This window comes from Jaculus jaculus, chromosome 9, assembly GCF_020740685.1.
Source record: "Jaculus jaculus isolate mJacJac1 chromosome 9, mJacJac1.mat.Y.cur, whole genome shotgun sequence".
NCBI lineage: Eukaryota > Metazoa > Chordata > Mammalia > Rodentia > Dipodidae > Jaculus > Jaculus jaculus.
The window spans coordinates 83,623,288-83,637,120 of NC_059110.1; the positions used below are offsets into that span (position 1 = coordinate 83,623,288).

Here is a 13,833-nt window from a genome sequence, read left to right on the forward strand (position 1 = left end):
TTGAAACACCTCTATTACACCTTCCAAGGCTCAGAGTCCATTGCAGAAGAGGTGATGGACAGAATGTAAGAGCCAAAAGAAGGGTAGGACTGCTGACAATGCAATTGTTCAGACAGAAATTGTCCTTGATATCATGACCTTGCAGTGCCTAGCACTACCTTCATAATAGGAGGAAAAGATGACGACATCAAAATAAAAGACACTAATTGAGAGGGGGAGGAGATATGATGGAGAGTGGATTTGTGAAGGGGAAAAGTGGGAGAGGGAATTATCATGGTGTATTGTCTATAATTATGGAAGTTGTCAATAAAAAAGTTTTTTTTTTTTTTTTTTAAGCTATCACTAATGGTGGTTGTCCTGAAGCTGTGGTCATGGCTAACTAAACCTGTTTCCAGTGAGCCAAGAGAATTAGGGTGACTCTGGAATATGGTGCTTGCTCCCTGGACTCAGGATGACTCCAGGGTGACTCTGGGATATGGTGCCCGCGCCCTGGAGGCAGGGCGCTCCCTACAGCAGAGCTCTGCTGCAGTTGAAGGTGGGTGGCAAGAGCAGGCTGGGGTCGGGCTGGGCTCTGCTGTGCAAGGACAATGCTGTGTTCCCTGGTGTCCACACACCAAGCCTTTCTCTGAAGTAGCACAGTAGTGTGACGCTCTGGTGCTACATGTGGTCAGTCACCTTGGATGTTGGCTCTGGAAAGTCAGATGGGTTTGAAAATGAATGAGGAAGCAAGAGGAAGATCAGATGGCACAGGCCCGTTTTTTTATTCCTTCTCACAGCTGCCATAGACAGAGCCTAGGAAAGCGCTTTCAAGAAAACTTTTTGGTTTCCCTGCTCAGAAGGCAATGCCTCCCCTGCAAGTCAGCAGCAGAGTGAAGTGTACAGACAATCTGCTCTGTAACTCAGTGACAGTGCGAAGAAGAACCCTGGGTGCAAGTCAGCTTCAGGTGTGCCTCCAATAGCAGACAGGATGGATACCTGCTGCTCAGGTCGGGCACATCTACATCCACATCCACATGGCCTGTCTCCTCCCCCAGCAAGAGATACACAGGGCATCTTTCCTCTAGAGTCTGTGGAGACATGGGGACAACTTGGCCATGTCATGAAAGTAACCAGAAGGAAGTTATGTCCCAGGAAATAACAATCAACGTGGAAAAGTGCCATGCTTGTAGTGTCTTCACAAAGAAAGGCTAGTGTCCCATTCTGTCATTGGCCACTTAGTTTGCTCAGGGCCCCAGCCAATCCCAGAGACAGGGGGTTAAGGCAGTTTCTTGCTGCAGAGGTCATGACCTGAAGCAGGAGCAGGAGGAAGCAGGGGCCGAGGGGTCCTGGCTTCCTCAGCCAAGCCTGGGGCATAGGTGGGAAGTCAAGAGGGCCTACAGCTGGAGGGGAGGACTGCACAGGTGAGGTGACATGAATCAGTGACAACTCTACCATCAAGGACAGCCTTAAGATAGCAAGTGGCACAGGGTCCTTTCATCTACTACTGCCTTGGCTGTAGGAATCAAAAACATTCTAAATTGTCTTCTTATAACACAGTTCTCTCCTGTCTCCCCCAGCTGGACATGGGAGAGGTACTTTAATATGCCAAATGTTCCAGGAGGTCTCAAGACTGGGGGTCTGACAGTCATGTTGTGGTGGCTTCCAGGAAGTGGCTTCTTAGGGTCAATGCAATGTCTATGTTCCTTACAGTCTCTTTTTAATTAGTTTCTCCAGTTTTCGGATGCGGGATGATTCCTGTTCTGGTGTTGGAGTCATCAGGGACAGCGAGCTGGAACCCTCTGTACCCGAGGGGGGAGTAGGGAGCCTTTGGCGCAAGAGTTCTAGCATGCTGCTCTGCTCACTCCTCTTCAGCCCCTGAGGGGAAGGAGAAAGGACAGTGGTCAGGAGGTGGCCCCACAACGGTTAGCTGGGACAGAGCACACCTGTTAGCCCAGCAAATCAGCATAATATCTTTAACCTGAGGACTCAACACTGCTTCAGGGGAACTAAATACCAGCCTGGGCAGTGGTCTGGGAGATCCACAGAGGAAGTAAAAACAAGTAATGGGACAGGAGAGCAAGAAGGGGTGAAGAGGGAAGAATAAGTCCCTATCTCTTCCTTCCTTCCCTCTACTCTGACCTCTGCCAGGCTGTGGCTCTCACTGGGGCAGGGAGGTCTCCGGGACACTGCAGCCTGTGCATATGACCAGAATCAGCCTCCAGGAAAGGATCCCTGCAATCTGGGGTACAGGATGGGGACAGCACCTACATTCTAAGGCCATACTCAAGGGGAGTTTCATCCATACTCCACAGCCCAGTGTGGATGGCATGTGCAAAACCAGACAGAGCTCACCTTCATGTCCAGTATCTTCTGGAAGGTTTCTGTGTTGCAGTCTGTAAGGAGTTTGATGTAGTTGTCAACAAAAACCACCAGAGGTTCATGAGGAGCCATCACCACCTATCAAGGAAGGGAATAAAAGTAGGTCCTCAGGGAGACCTTGGAGTTAGAGGGCAGGGCCATCTCTCCTTGCTTGCCAGGAGACCACAAAGGGTCTGCAAGCTTCCCTTACACTGCAGTAATCCCATGCTCAGAAGTGCTTGGATGGCCCATTTCAACTTACATTCAATTAGAGCAATACTTCTAACAGTGGCTGAATCATAACTATTGCCTGGATTGCTTTTAGTACAAACTTCTGCCCTTCCCCCCACTGAGGATCCTCATTCCTTCAGGGGGCTGGGTGGGACCATCTGGGGAAAACTGTTGGAGGACCTCCTGCTAGAGGCAGTTCATGGGCACGAAGTACCTGCTACCTCTGTCTATTCCCGAGAGACTGCCAAAGGAACTGACACCCATGGATGTTCTCACAAAAATCCCAAAGGTGCCACATTCTTTTGAAGACCTCAAATCTAAAGCTTCATTTCTCCACATTCATTTAAACTGCCAATTAATGTTTAGACAGGTGGCATTGCAGCCTTCAGATTCATTTCCATTTGGTTTTGAAATGCGATATCAGATTTTTCTTCTGCCCAGCATACCAATTTTGTTTTGAAATTTTGAGAATGTACTCCCCCGCCCCCAAAAAATGGCAAGAAGCAGTTTCCCCAGAAGTCCTCTAAAGGTATGTCCCACTACATGTCTCCTCTCGTGAGCAAGCCAGCTGGGGAAGAGGGCCATCAGGCTGCTTCCAGTTTCCTCAGGCCTTGGCTCGAGGCTTTGCAGGATCCTCATCTGGCTGTCTGAAGCCTAAAGCTGCCTCTCTTTACTCCTGCCATCGTTTGAGCCACTTTGGGAAATGAGCCAGAGGCGCTGCAGCCCTGGACTCTCAGCCTTATCGACGCCATTCGTCTCCCACCCCCACGACCCTTTCTGACAGGCATGGGTGGAAACCGGAGGCAGGTGCTGCACGCTGCAGACTCTCTCCCATCAGCACCCAAAGTACAATCTTTTGTTAAATGAGGCTTTAAAAAGCCCATTTGCCAATTAGATTCAGTTATTACAACATCTGTTCAGAGTTCACTTAAAGGTGCAAGACATGGAAAGCCAAAGAGGATTCTGGGGATAGGAGTAAGTGACAGCTGGGCCTGAAATTCCTGCTGAGAGGCAAAGGGATTCCTGGCTTCTGCACTGATTCACAGTGACACCGCCACTAACTCCCAGCTGGCTAAACCATTTTATAGGAGACTCCCATGACAACAAAGAATTCATTTGTCAGGACGAATTACTGATCCCCAAGTAACTGTCCACTGACTTTCAACAATATCAAAGAATGTGCACAGTCCTCTGGAGCTGGTGGGGACAGGGCAGATTGTGCTTTCAAAATCCCAACTTCCTGAAATAAAGGGTCAAAAATGTGACCAGCTCCTTTGAGAAAGACACAATCCTCACCTTGAGGATCATCTCAGCCCGGGTCATGCCCTTCACAACAATCTTGGTATAGCTGGCAGGCGCCTTCCTCACCACCTGTGAGCCGATGGAAGGGAGGTCGAGGAGGACCATCTTCAGGGAGTGGGTGTCCAGCAGCAGCTGTGGGCCAAGCAAAGCGTGTTATAGTCACCTCATGGGACACAGCAGCTAGCTGGTCTGTGCTGATCAATCACAATTTCCTAATTGTGTGCACAATACATTTTCATTGAAGAAAATGTGAAAAATTAAAAAGTTATTTATTTATTTGTATGTGTGCGTGAAAGAGAGAGGGAAAGGGAGAGGAAGATGTGCATGTTAGGGCCTCCTGCCACTGCAAACCAACTCTAGATCATGCACCACTTTTATGATTTTGTGTGTGTACTGGGGACTGAACCCAGGCCACCGACCTTTGCAAGCAAAGGCTTTAACCACTGAATCATCTCTCCAGCCCATAAATAGAATGTTAAAGGGGAAAAAATATTTATGATTCCCACCGTTCAGGAAAAACAACCTCAAGAAACAAAGATTAAATGTAGTATCACTTCTGCTTGTTAGTGTGTGTATATAAACAGCTAAAATCAGAATCATACTGTGTGTATGTACAGTTTTATATCCTGGCTTTTCCAGTAAATATACAAAGGTTATACAATTTACTTTCCCATCTTGGCAATCTTAGTAATATGATTAAAGGCTATACAATACTCTATGACACACACACACATAATATTAAATAATTTTCCTATTGTTTCAAGATTTTTGTCATTAATAACAAACAGCAAGGTAGTCTTGCACACATATTCTAGAGTCACCAGTGACATTGCCTTAGGCGACAGTCTCTAGAACAGGCCAAAGCATAAGGACATTTTTAAGGTTCCCAGAACACATCTGAACTCCTTTCCACACAGAAGGCACCTGTTTACATAACTACCAGCAGACTGGCCACACGCTCATCCACACTGAAAACTGTCATGAAAATCTTGCTTATTCACTAGGCAGAAAAAGGTAATTAACTCATTGTCTCTATGGTCTGAATTTCTCTGGATGGTGTTTAGGAGGTAGGAAACTTCATCAAATTTAAGCATATCTTGGCAATAATCCAATTTTCTCTGTCTGTTCCGGTTCTCTTAGATGGCAATTATTGGAAAAGAGATCAGCTTTCCTCATGGACCACCAACTGCTAGGATGATGCTAGGAATGCTTATTTGCATCTTGTCTTCAGGAGGCCCTGCTCTTCTGAAGATACAAGTATTGTTGGGCTGGAGGTGCTTGCCTGCAAAGCCTGAGAACCCAGGTTTGATTCCCCCTGCATAAGACAGATGCACAAGGTGGCACATGCATCTGGAGTCTGTTTGCAGTGGCTAGAGGCCCTGGCGTGCCCAATCTCTCTCTCTCAAATAAATAAATGAATAAAAATTTAAAAAGCTATATATTATTCAAATTTGATACAGGAAAGCATCAATGTTCCAGAGGCTTAATAGCTTGCTATTGTCATCCAGAGGCCAGGTAAGATAAGCTAGATGTCACTGGGTAGTTTTGGCTTAGAGCTGCCACGGTTCCTATTGACTCCTTGTGACCAGGGGGCTTAGAAATGATTGAGGCAAGCCGGGCGTGGTGGCACACGCCTTTAAACCCAGCACTCGGGAGGCTGAGGTAGGAGGATCACCATGGGTTCGAGGCCAGCCTGAGAATACATAGTGAATTCCAGGTCAGCTTGAGTTACAGTAAGACCCTACCTAAAAAAAAAAAAAAAAAATTGATTGAGGGTAGGGGCTGGGGTATAGTTCAGTGGCAGGACACTCTACATGTGGGAGGTCCTGGGTTTGATCCCTAGGATCCTGAAAATGAATGAATACATGGATGAAAGAAAGAAATGACTGAAGGAGGGCAGGGGAAATGGCTCAGTTGGTGAAGTGCTTGCTGTGCAAGTGTGAGGACCTGAGTTCAGACCCCCAGCAACACGTAAATGCTGGGCAGGCATGGCGGCCTTCCTGTAGCCCCAGCGCTGAGGAGGCAGTCAGATGATCCCCGGGACAAACTGGCTATCTAGACTAGCTGAACCAGTGAGCTCTGGGTTTAAGTGAGAGACCCTGTTTCAATAAATAAGGTAGAAAGTGACCAGGGAATGCACAATCAACCTCTGGACTCCACATGCACACACACATGTACACATGTGCACACACACACACTGCAAAGAAAAAGAAGCCCAAAAATAGAAAGAAAGGAAGGAAGGAAGGGAGGGAGGGAGGGAGGGGTGAAGCCGTAAGGGCCTACTTTGGCCTAGTAAGATGGTTTAGGAGAACAGAATCACGTGGGTGCCAAAGGTGGCTGTGGGGTGACAGACACTGCTGCTCCCACTAAACTCCAATGCTAGTGGTCAAGATGTTCAGAGCAGGTTTGCTTCTCTGCTCTATTCCTCGTGGAAAGCCTTCCGTAATTACAGCCCCATGCTTCTCTATGTCTTCTGCTTTACCCTGTCTTTGCTTTGGGCCCAAGAATGAATGACTGCAGATAAACTAATTATGAGCGACACTATTACCTGAATGGTTATGATGAGTATAACCTTGACAATGCTATTTGGGAAATACATCAATGTTTTATTCAAAATAATTCAGAAATATTGCTCTTGAAAAGCAGTGCGGAAGGCTACTCTAAGCACACAGTAATTTCATGCGGGAATAAGGCTTAAAAAGCCTAAACTTACTTTCTTTCTTTCTTTCTTTTTTAAAGATATCTTTTGATTTATTTACTAGACACGGAGAGCGGGGTGGGAGGGAGAGGGTGAGAATGGGTGCGCCAGGGCCTCTAGCCACTGCAAATGAACTCCAGGCACAGGCGCCAGCATGTGCATCTGCAAAAGCCTAAACTTTCTAAGAAGCCACTCAAGTGAAGACCAGCGAGGGCATCTTGAACATTCCTAAATTTTCAAAGGTAAAAAGCCTTACTATCCTAGTGTTTGCTTTTTGAAAAGCCACAGGCTCAAGGAGGAGTGTACTCAGCACCAAAGAGAATAGCATAGCCTTCTGAGGCCCACATGAGCTCCATGAATTTACATGGTGCCTTGTCAACGCACGTGCCTCGAAGGAACAACCGTACTGGATTTGGGCACTGTGGTGTGAGTCTGTAGTCCCAGCTCCCTGGGAGCCTGATGCAAAAAGATCATTTGAGCACGGGAGTTCAAGGCCAGCCTGGGCTTCATAGCAAGACCCTAAAATTTACACTAACCATACAAATACACACACAACCATAAAAAAAAAATGTGGCTGGAGAGATGGCTTAGCAGTTAAGGCACTTGCCTGCGATGCCTAAGAAGGCTTGCTTGAATCTCTAGGTCCCGCATGTAGCCAGACACAAAAGTGACTCAAGTGTGCAATGTCGCACATGCACACAAGTGGGTGCATGTGTCTGGAGTTCGCTCACAGCAGCTTTTTAAAAGGCCTTGGCATGCCCATTCTCTCTCTCTCTGCCTCTCTCTCAAAAAATAAAATAAAATAATCTTGATTCCAGGTGGATTAAAATTTAAGATAAATAAATAACATAAAAATATTTTTAGTAAAAAAAGAAAAAAAAAAAGGCTAGAGAGATTGCTTAGTGGTTAAGGTGCTAGCTTGCAAAGCCAAAGGACCCAGGTTCAATTTGCCAGTACCCATGTAAAGCCAGATGGACATGATAGCACATGCATCTGGAGTTTGTTTGTGGGAGCTAGAGGCCCTGGCATGCCCATTCTCTCTTCGAAACATATATATATATTTTTTCCAAGGTAGGGTCTCACTCTGGTCCAGGCTGATCTGGAATTAACTATGTAGTCTCGGGGTGGTCTCGAACTCATGGCAATCCTCCTACCTCTGTCTCCCCAGTGCTGGGATTAAAAGAGTGTACCACTTTATAAAAATATTCTTTAAAAGTTTTTAAATTTCTTTTTTAAGTTTATTTTTATTTATTTATTTGAGAAAGAGAAATAAAGAAAGAGGGAGGGGAAAGAGAGAGAGAGAGAGAGAGAGAGAGAGAGAAAGTGAAAGAACAGGCATACTAGGGCCCCAGCCACTGTAAACAAACTCCAGACACATGTGCCCTCTTGTGCATCTGGCTTATGTGGGTCCTGGGGATTGAACTGTGGTCCTACCGTTTTGCAAGCAAATGTCTTACCTGCTAAGCCATCTCTCTAGCCCAAAAATATTTTTTAAAATCCAAAATAAAGAAAAATCTTTAAATGTTTATAAGAAAACAAGAGATTTATTTTAGAGTGTGTGTGTGTGTGCGAGAGAGAGAGAGAGAGACAGAGAGAGAGAGAGAGAGAGAGACAGAGACAGAGACAGAGACAGAGACAGAGACAGAGACCAGGGCCTTAGCTACTGAGATCAAATGCCAGATGCTTGCGCCACCTAGTGGGCATGTGTGATCTTGTGCTTATCTCACCTTTGTGTCTGGCTTCAGTGGCATCTGGAGAGTTGAACATGTGTCCTTAGGCTTTGCAGGCAAGCACCTTAACTGCTAAGCCATCTCTCCAGCCTCAGATTTATTTACTTTTTAAAATATTTATTTATTTATTTGAGAGAGAGAGAGAAAGAGGGAGAGAGAGAGAATGAGCACAACACCAGGGCCTCCAGCCACTGCAAATGAACTCCAGATGCATGCTCTCCCTTGTGCATCTGGCTTAAGTGGGTCCTGGAGAATTGAACCGGGATCCTTTGACTTTACAGGCAAATGCCTTAACTGCTAAGACATCTCTCCAGCCCCCCAGATTTATTTTCATTGTTTATGGGTAGAAAAGAATGCCAAACATAAGAGGAACTGAAAAATATACTACCCTAAAATAAAAGAGCCTCAAATAAAGCAAAAACTCAAAAAAAGCAAAGACAAAACAGCAGAGGACATGTCCAATGTTGACAAGAAAATGATATGCAGAACACTATAGACTATGAAAAAGACTGGGGCTCGGTGTTTAGCTTGGTAGTGTTTACTGGCATGTACAAGGCCCTGGGTTCCATCCCTAGCACTTCACAATAGATATGGCATAGATATGTCACTGAAATTCACATTTATGGAGACAACTAAATTAATCAGAACTTTGGAAGGAAATTAGTAGTATCTTCTTTTTGTGTAAACAGTTAATTTATTTATTAGAGCAAGAGAATGGGTGTGCCAAGGCCTCCAGCCATTGCAAGTGAACTCCAGATGCATGTGCCACTTTGTGCATCTGGCTTACATGGGTCCTGAAGAATTGAACCTAGGTCATTAGGCTTCACAGACAAGTGCCTTAACTGCTAAGCCATCTCTCCAGACCCTAGTAATATCTTCTTAAAGATATACACAGTCAGCCAGACATATGTATAATCACAGCACTTGGAAGGCAGAGGCAGAAGGACTGCAACAAGTTTATGGTCTATAAAGCAACTTCAGGCCATACATGAGTATGCAGTGAGATGCAAAACCTATTATACAGAATTTTTACTTATATCATCTAGAGAAATTCTTGTCCATTGTGTTGTGTTGTTTACTTGGTGTCACATGACCCAATACATGACAGAAACCACTTAAAGGAGGAAAGACATGTAGCTCATTGCTTCAGCGGGATCACAGTCCATGGCTGCTTGACCCCGTGTGTTGCACAGAGCATGATGGTGGTGGGGTCACGTGGTGGAGGAGTTTCCTTGCCTCTCTGCAGACAAGAAGTACAGAGAAGACAGACAGGAAGGGACGAGGGCAAGATATAGACATCAACCACATGCTCCAGTGATCTACTTCCTCCATCCAGACTAGAATTTCCAGAAGCTTTCAAAACAACACTACCAGCTAGGCACCAAGCACCTAACATGAGATGACAGGGAACATTCCAGATTCAAGTTGTTAACGCCATGCAGAAAATCTTCCCTGAACCCACTGTTTGCAAAAGCAAAAGACTGGAAACAACCTAAGTGTCCATAAAAAGAGAACAGATAAACAAATGGTGGCATATTTATGCAATGGAAAATGATACTTAAGATAAAATGAGTGAACACAAATGACACATATCAACATGAATAAATCTCAAAAAAACATTAAGTTGTGGGAAAAGCAAGAGAGGAAATGATATGTATAGTATGATTTATATAAAGCTTAGTAATAAGCAAAGCATAACCACGTATCATTTGGGAATATACACATACATAAAATTCAAAAATGCACAAGAGAATGTAGAAACCACAATCAGAACAGTGTTTACATCTGGGTATAGAGAGAGGAGAACGGAGGGGTGAGAACTCTTAGGGGTTTTAGCAAACAGCTATCATGATTTGTTTCAGTAAGAAAAAGTCTACAGCAAGCCTGGGAACACGCCACAGATTTCACCGAGCTGAGTGGTCAGCCGGTATCCTTTTAATTTTCTACATTTTTACTAACTATAAAGTTTTCTTTTTTAAGAAAAGGATGCCTTCTGAGGCTTGGCAAAGATTCAACTTGGTCTTCCATGTAGCAAATTTTAAGAGCCTTGCCTATCAAAATCAAAGCCATTTTATTTGTTGGAAGGAAAAAATATTATATCTTAAAACATAAGAGGATACTTCCACCTTTTCTACTTCCCAGAGAAACATTATATGCATAAATAATTGTAAGGTTTTAAGTGACAGGAAGAGCTTTGAATGAACCAGACGTATTCTCTAGTGTGATCTGTATCTTAAGGAGATAAGATACTTTCATTCCCTGGCCAGTCACAATAAAATTCTGCCTTCACTAGACAGCTGAAGAGATGAAAACCTTGCTCTTGGGTTTTACGTGAAGAAATGTCATTTAAAAAGATGAGAACTGGTGTGACAGACTCAGCAGCTGTCTATGAGAAGTGAAGACAAAAGGTCCCATTGATCATGAAAATCTGCTGTTTACCTTGAAAACAGCTAGTAATTCATTTCATTCAGCACGAACACTGGGCAAGAGGTGGTCACTGTCAGATTCTTTTGCAACTCAAAGCTGATTTTTGTGTGGACTGGTGGGCTGAGATTGTTGCTGGGCTGTTTTGTAGACTGAACAGCAGTGGCCTATAGTTCATCACTCATCTATGGAAGAGAATTTGTTCCTTTTTTCTTCCTTTCCTTCCTTCTTTCTCATTCTTCTTCCTTCCTTCCCTTTCACTGAAGACAAGAGTTTCACACTGTACTCCAGGCTGGCCTGAAACTCCCTATTTAGCTACACTAACTTCAGACTCTTGAGCCTCCTTGAACACTGGGACTGCACAACTGTGCCATCACACCTGGCTTCAATGTCCCTAAATACTGTATAACTATCTTTGTAGAATGCCTATACAGTTCTTTGTTTTTGCAGTACTGGAAATTGAACTCAAGGCTAATGCATGCTAAATAAACACTCTACTACTGAGTTATACTCCTAGGTATCTATAACCTTTTGGATTTTTTTTTTCGAGGTAGGGTCAGGCTGACCTGGAATTCACTAGGTAGTCTCAGGGTGGCCTCGAACTCAAAGTGATCTTCTTACCTCTGCCTCCCAAGTGCTAGGATTAAAGGCATGTGTCACCATGCCCAACTTAAAAAAAAATTTTTTTAAATTTATATATTTGAGGCAGGCAAGTACCTTAACCATTAAGTCATCTCTCTAGGCCAACAGGGTTTTTATTTTTATTTTTAATGTTCTATTTATTTGCAAGCAGAGAGAAAGAAAGCTAGGGGGAAAAAAAGGGTATACCAAGGTCTCTGGCCACTTCCAACGAGCTCCAGATGCATGTGCCACTTGGTGCATCTTGCTTTATGTAGGTACTGGGGAATGGACCCCAAGTCCTTAGGCTTTACAATCAAGACCCATAACCTCTAAGTCATCTCTCCAGCCCTACCATAGGGCTTTTTTTTTTTTTTTTTAACAAAAATACTTTAAGGGCTGGAGAGATGGCTTAGTGGTTAAGGCACTTGCCTGCAAAGCCAAAGGACCCAGGTTCAATTCCCCAGGACGCACGTAACTCAGATGCACAAGGTGGCACGTGCATCTGGAGTTTGTTTGCAGCAGCTGGAGGGACCTTATATACCCATTCTTTCTCCCTCTCTCTTTTCTCACTCTCAAATAAATACTTAAAATGCTTTAAAAAATATTTTTATTTAGCTATTTGTACGAAGAGATAGAGAGAGACAAAAAGAATAGACATGCCAAGGCTTCTAGCTGCTGCAAACAACCTTCAGACATATGTGCCACTCTGTGCATCTGGCTTTATGTGGGCACTGGGGAATAGAACCTGGGTCTTTTGGCTTTGCAGGGAAGTGTCTTAACTGCTGAGTCATTTCTTCAGCATTGATTGTTTTTTTTTTTTTTTTTTTTTTTTGTTTTTGAGGTAGGGTCTTGCTCTAGCCCAGGCTGACCTGGAGTTCATTATGTAGTCTCAGGGTGGCCTGGAACTCATGGTGATCCTCCTATCTCTGCTTCCTGAGTGCTAGGATTACAGGTGTGTCCCACCACACCTGGCCCCCCAGTTTCCTTTCTTTATTTTGTGAGATGGGGTCATGCTATGTTGCCTAACATAGAAACCTCTTCCCTCCTGCTGCCGAGGGGCTTTGATGCCTGGCTGACTACCTGTTTTCGCCATGCTTTCCCTACCATGATAAAATCTCCCCTTGAAACTGAAAGCCAGAAATAAAGTGGTGCCTTCCACAAATTGCTTCTGGTTGGGTGTTTTGTCCCAGCAATGAGAAGGTAACTGCTAAACCGCCACACTGAGCTACAAATGGTTTCATTCAAAATTATCATTTCTAAACTGCTTGTCACTGATTAATAGAACATACATTTGTTTACTTATTTGGTGGTGCTGGGGATTGAGTCCCGCAAGCACTCATTATAACACCCAGCCCCAAGAAATAGCTTTTTTTTTTTCAAGGTAGGGTCTCATACTAGCTCAGGCTGATCTGTAATTTGTCTCAGAGTGGCCTCAAACTCACAGCAATCCTATTACCTCTGCCTCCTGAGTTCTGGGATTAAAGGTGTGCGCCACCACACCTGGCTTAGAAATAGATTTTTTTAAAATTTTTTGTTCATTATTTATTTATTTATTTGAGTGTGACAGACACAGAAAGGCAGATATATATATAAATATATATAAATATGAGGGGGGGAAGAGGGAGAGAATGGGTACGCCAAGGCCTCCAGCTACTGCAAACGAACTCCAGACGCGTGCGCCCCCTTGTGCATCTGGCTAACGTGGGTCCTGGGGAATAGGGCCTCAAACCGGGGTCCTTAGGCTTCACAGGCAAGGGCTTAACCACTAAGCCATCTCTCCAGCCCAGGACTTTAATTCCAGCAGTCTTGCTGAATTCATATTCTAATATTTTATCTGTAGATCCTTTTCTTTTTGTAGATTCCTTTAGATATTACCATTCACAATCACATTCTCTATGAAAAATCATGCATCTGGGGTTTTTGTAATCTGTATACTTTTCTCTTTTTTTTTTAAGGCAGAGTCTCATGTAGACCAAGTCCGTCTAAAACTTACCTTGAACTTCTGATCCTCCAGTCTCTGACTCCCTAGTGTTAGAATTATAGGCGTGTACTACCATGCTTGTTTTCTTTCCCTCCCTCCCTCCCTCCCTCCCTCCCTCCCTCTCTCTCTCTCTCTCTCTCTTTCTTTCTTTCTTTCTTTCTTTCTTTCTTTCTTTCTTTCTTTCTTGTGATTCTGGGGGTTGAGCCCAGGGCCTCCTGCACACTAAGCACGTGTGTAGCTAGGCTTGCCTCTTAGCTATATGTACACAAAGGGAGGACCCCTATGACTGAATGACAGGAGAGGGTGGCATTCTCAGTAGGAACGATGGCTTCATGGGAAGGATGATGAGGTGTGTGTGTATGAGAATGTGTGTATGTGTGTTCACGTGTGAGTGCAGGCATGTGTATGTCTGTGGAGGTCACAGGAAAGGAACAGCTGTGCAAAAGAGGAAAAGTTCTGATACCTGGGCAGGAGTGTGTCTGTGTTTGCAGGAGAGAGTGGCGGAAGCT

At 44.3% G+C, this 13,833-nt stretch overlaps 1 protein-coding gene across 1 annotated transcript in view; it reads right to left on the bottom strand.

The window, feature by feature from the left end:
• Positions 1-732: 732 nt before the first annotated feature.
• The window catches only part of Vps53 (VPS53 subunit of GARP complex), a 192,304-nt gene continuing 179,203 nt past the window's right edge, over positions 733-13,833 (bottom strand). The window contains exons 20-22 of the mRNA XM_045158762.1: positions 3,865-4,002; positions 2,332-2,436; positions 733-1,854 (exon numbers count right to left, since the gene is read on the bottom strand). Coding sequence (XP_045014697.1) covers positions 1,684-1,854; positions 2,332-2,436; positions 3,865-4,002 — 414 coding nt within the window. The 3' untranslated portion in view covers positions 733-1,683. The remainder of the gene's footprint in view (positions 1,855-2,331; positions 2,437-3,864; positions 4,003-13,833) is intronic.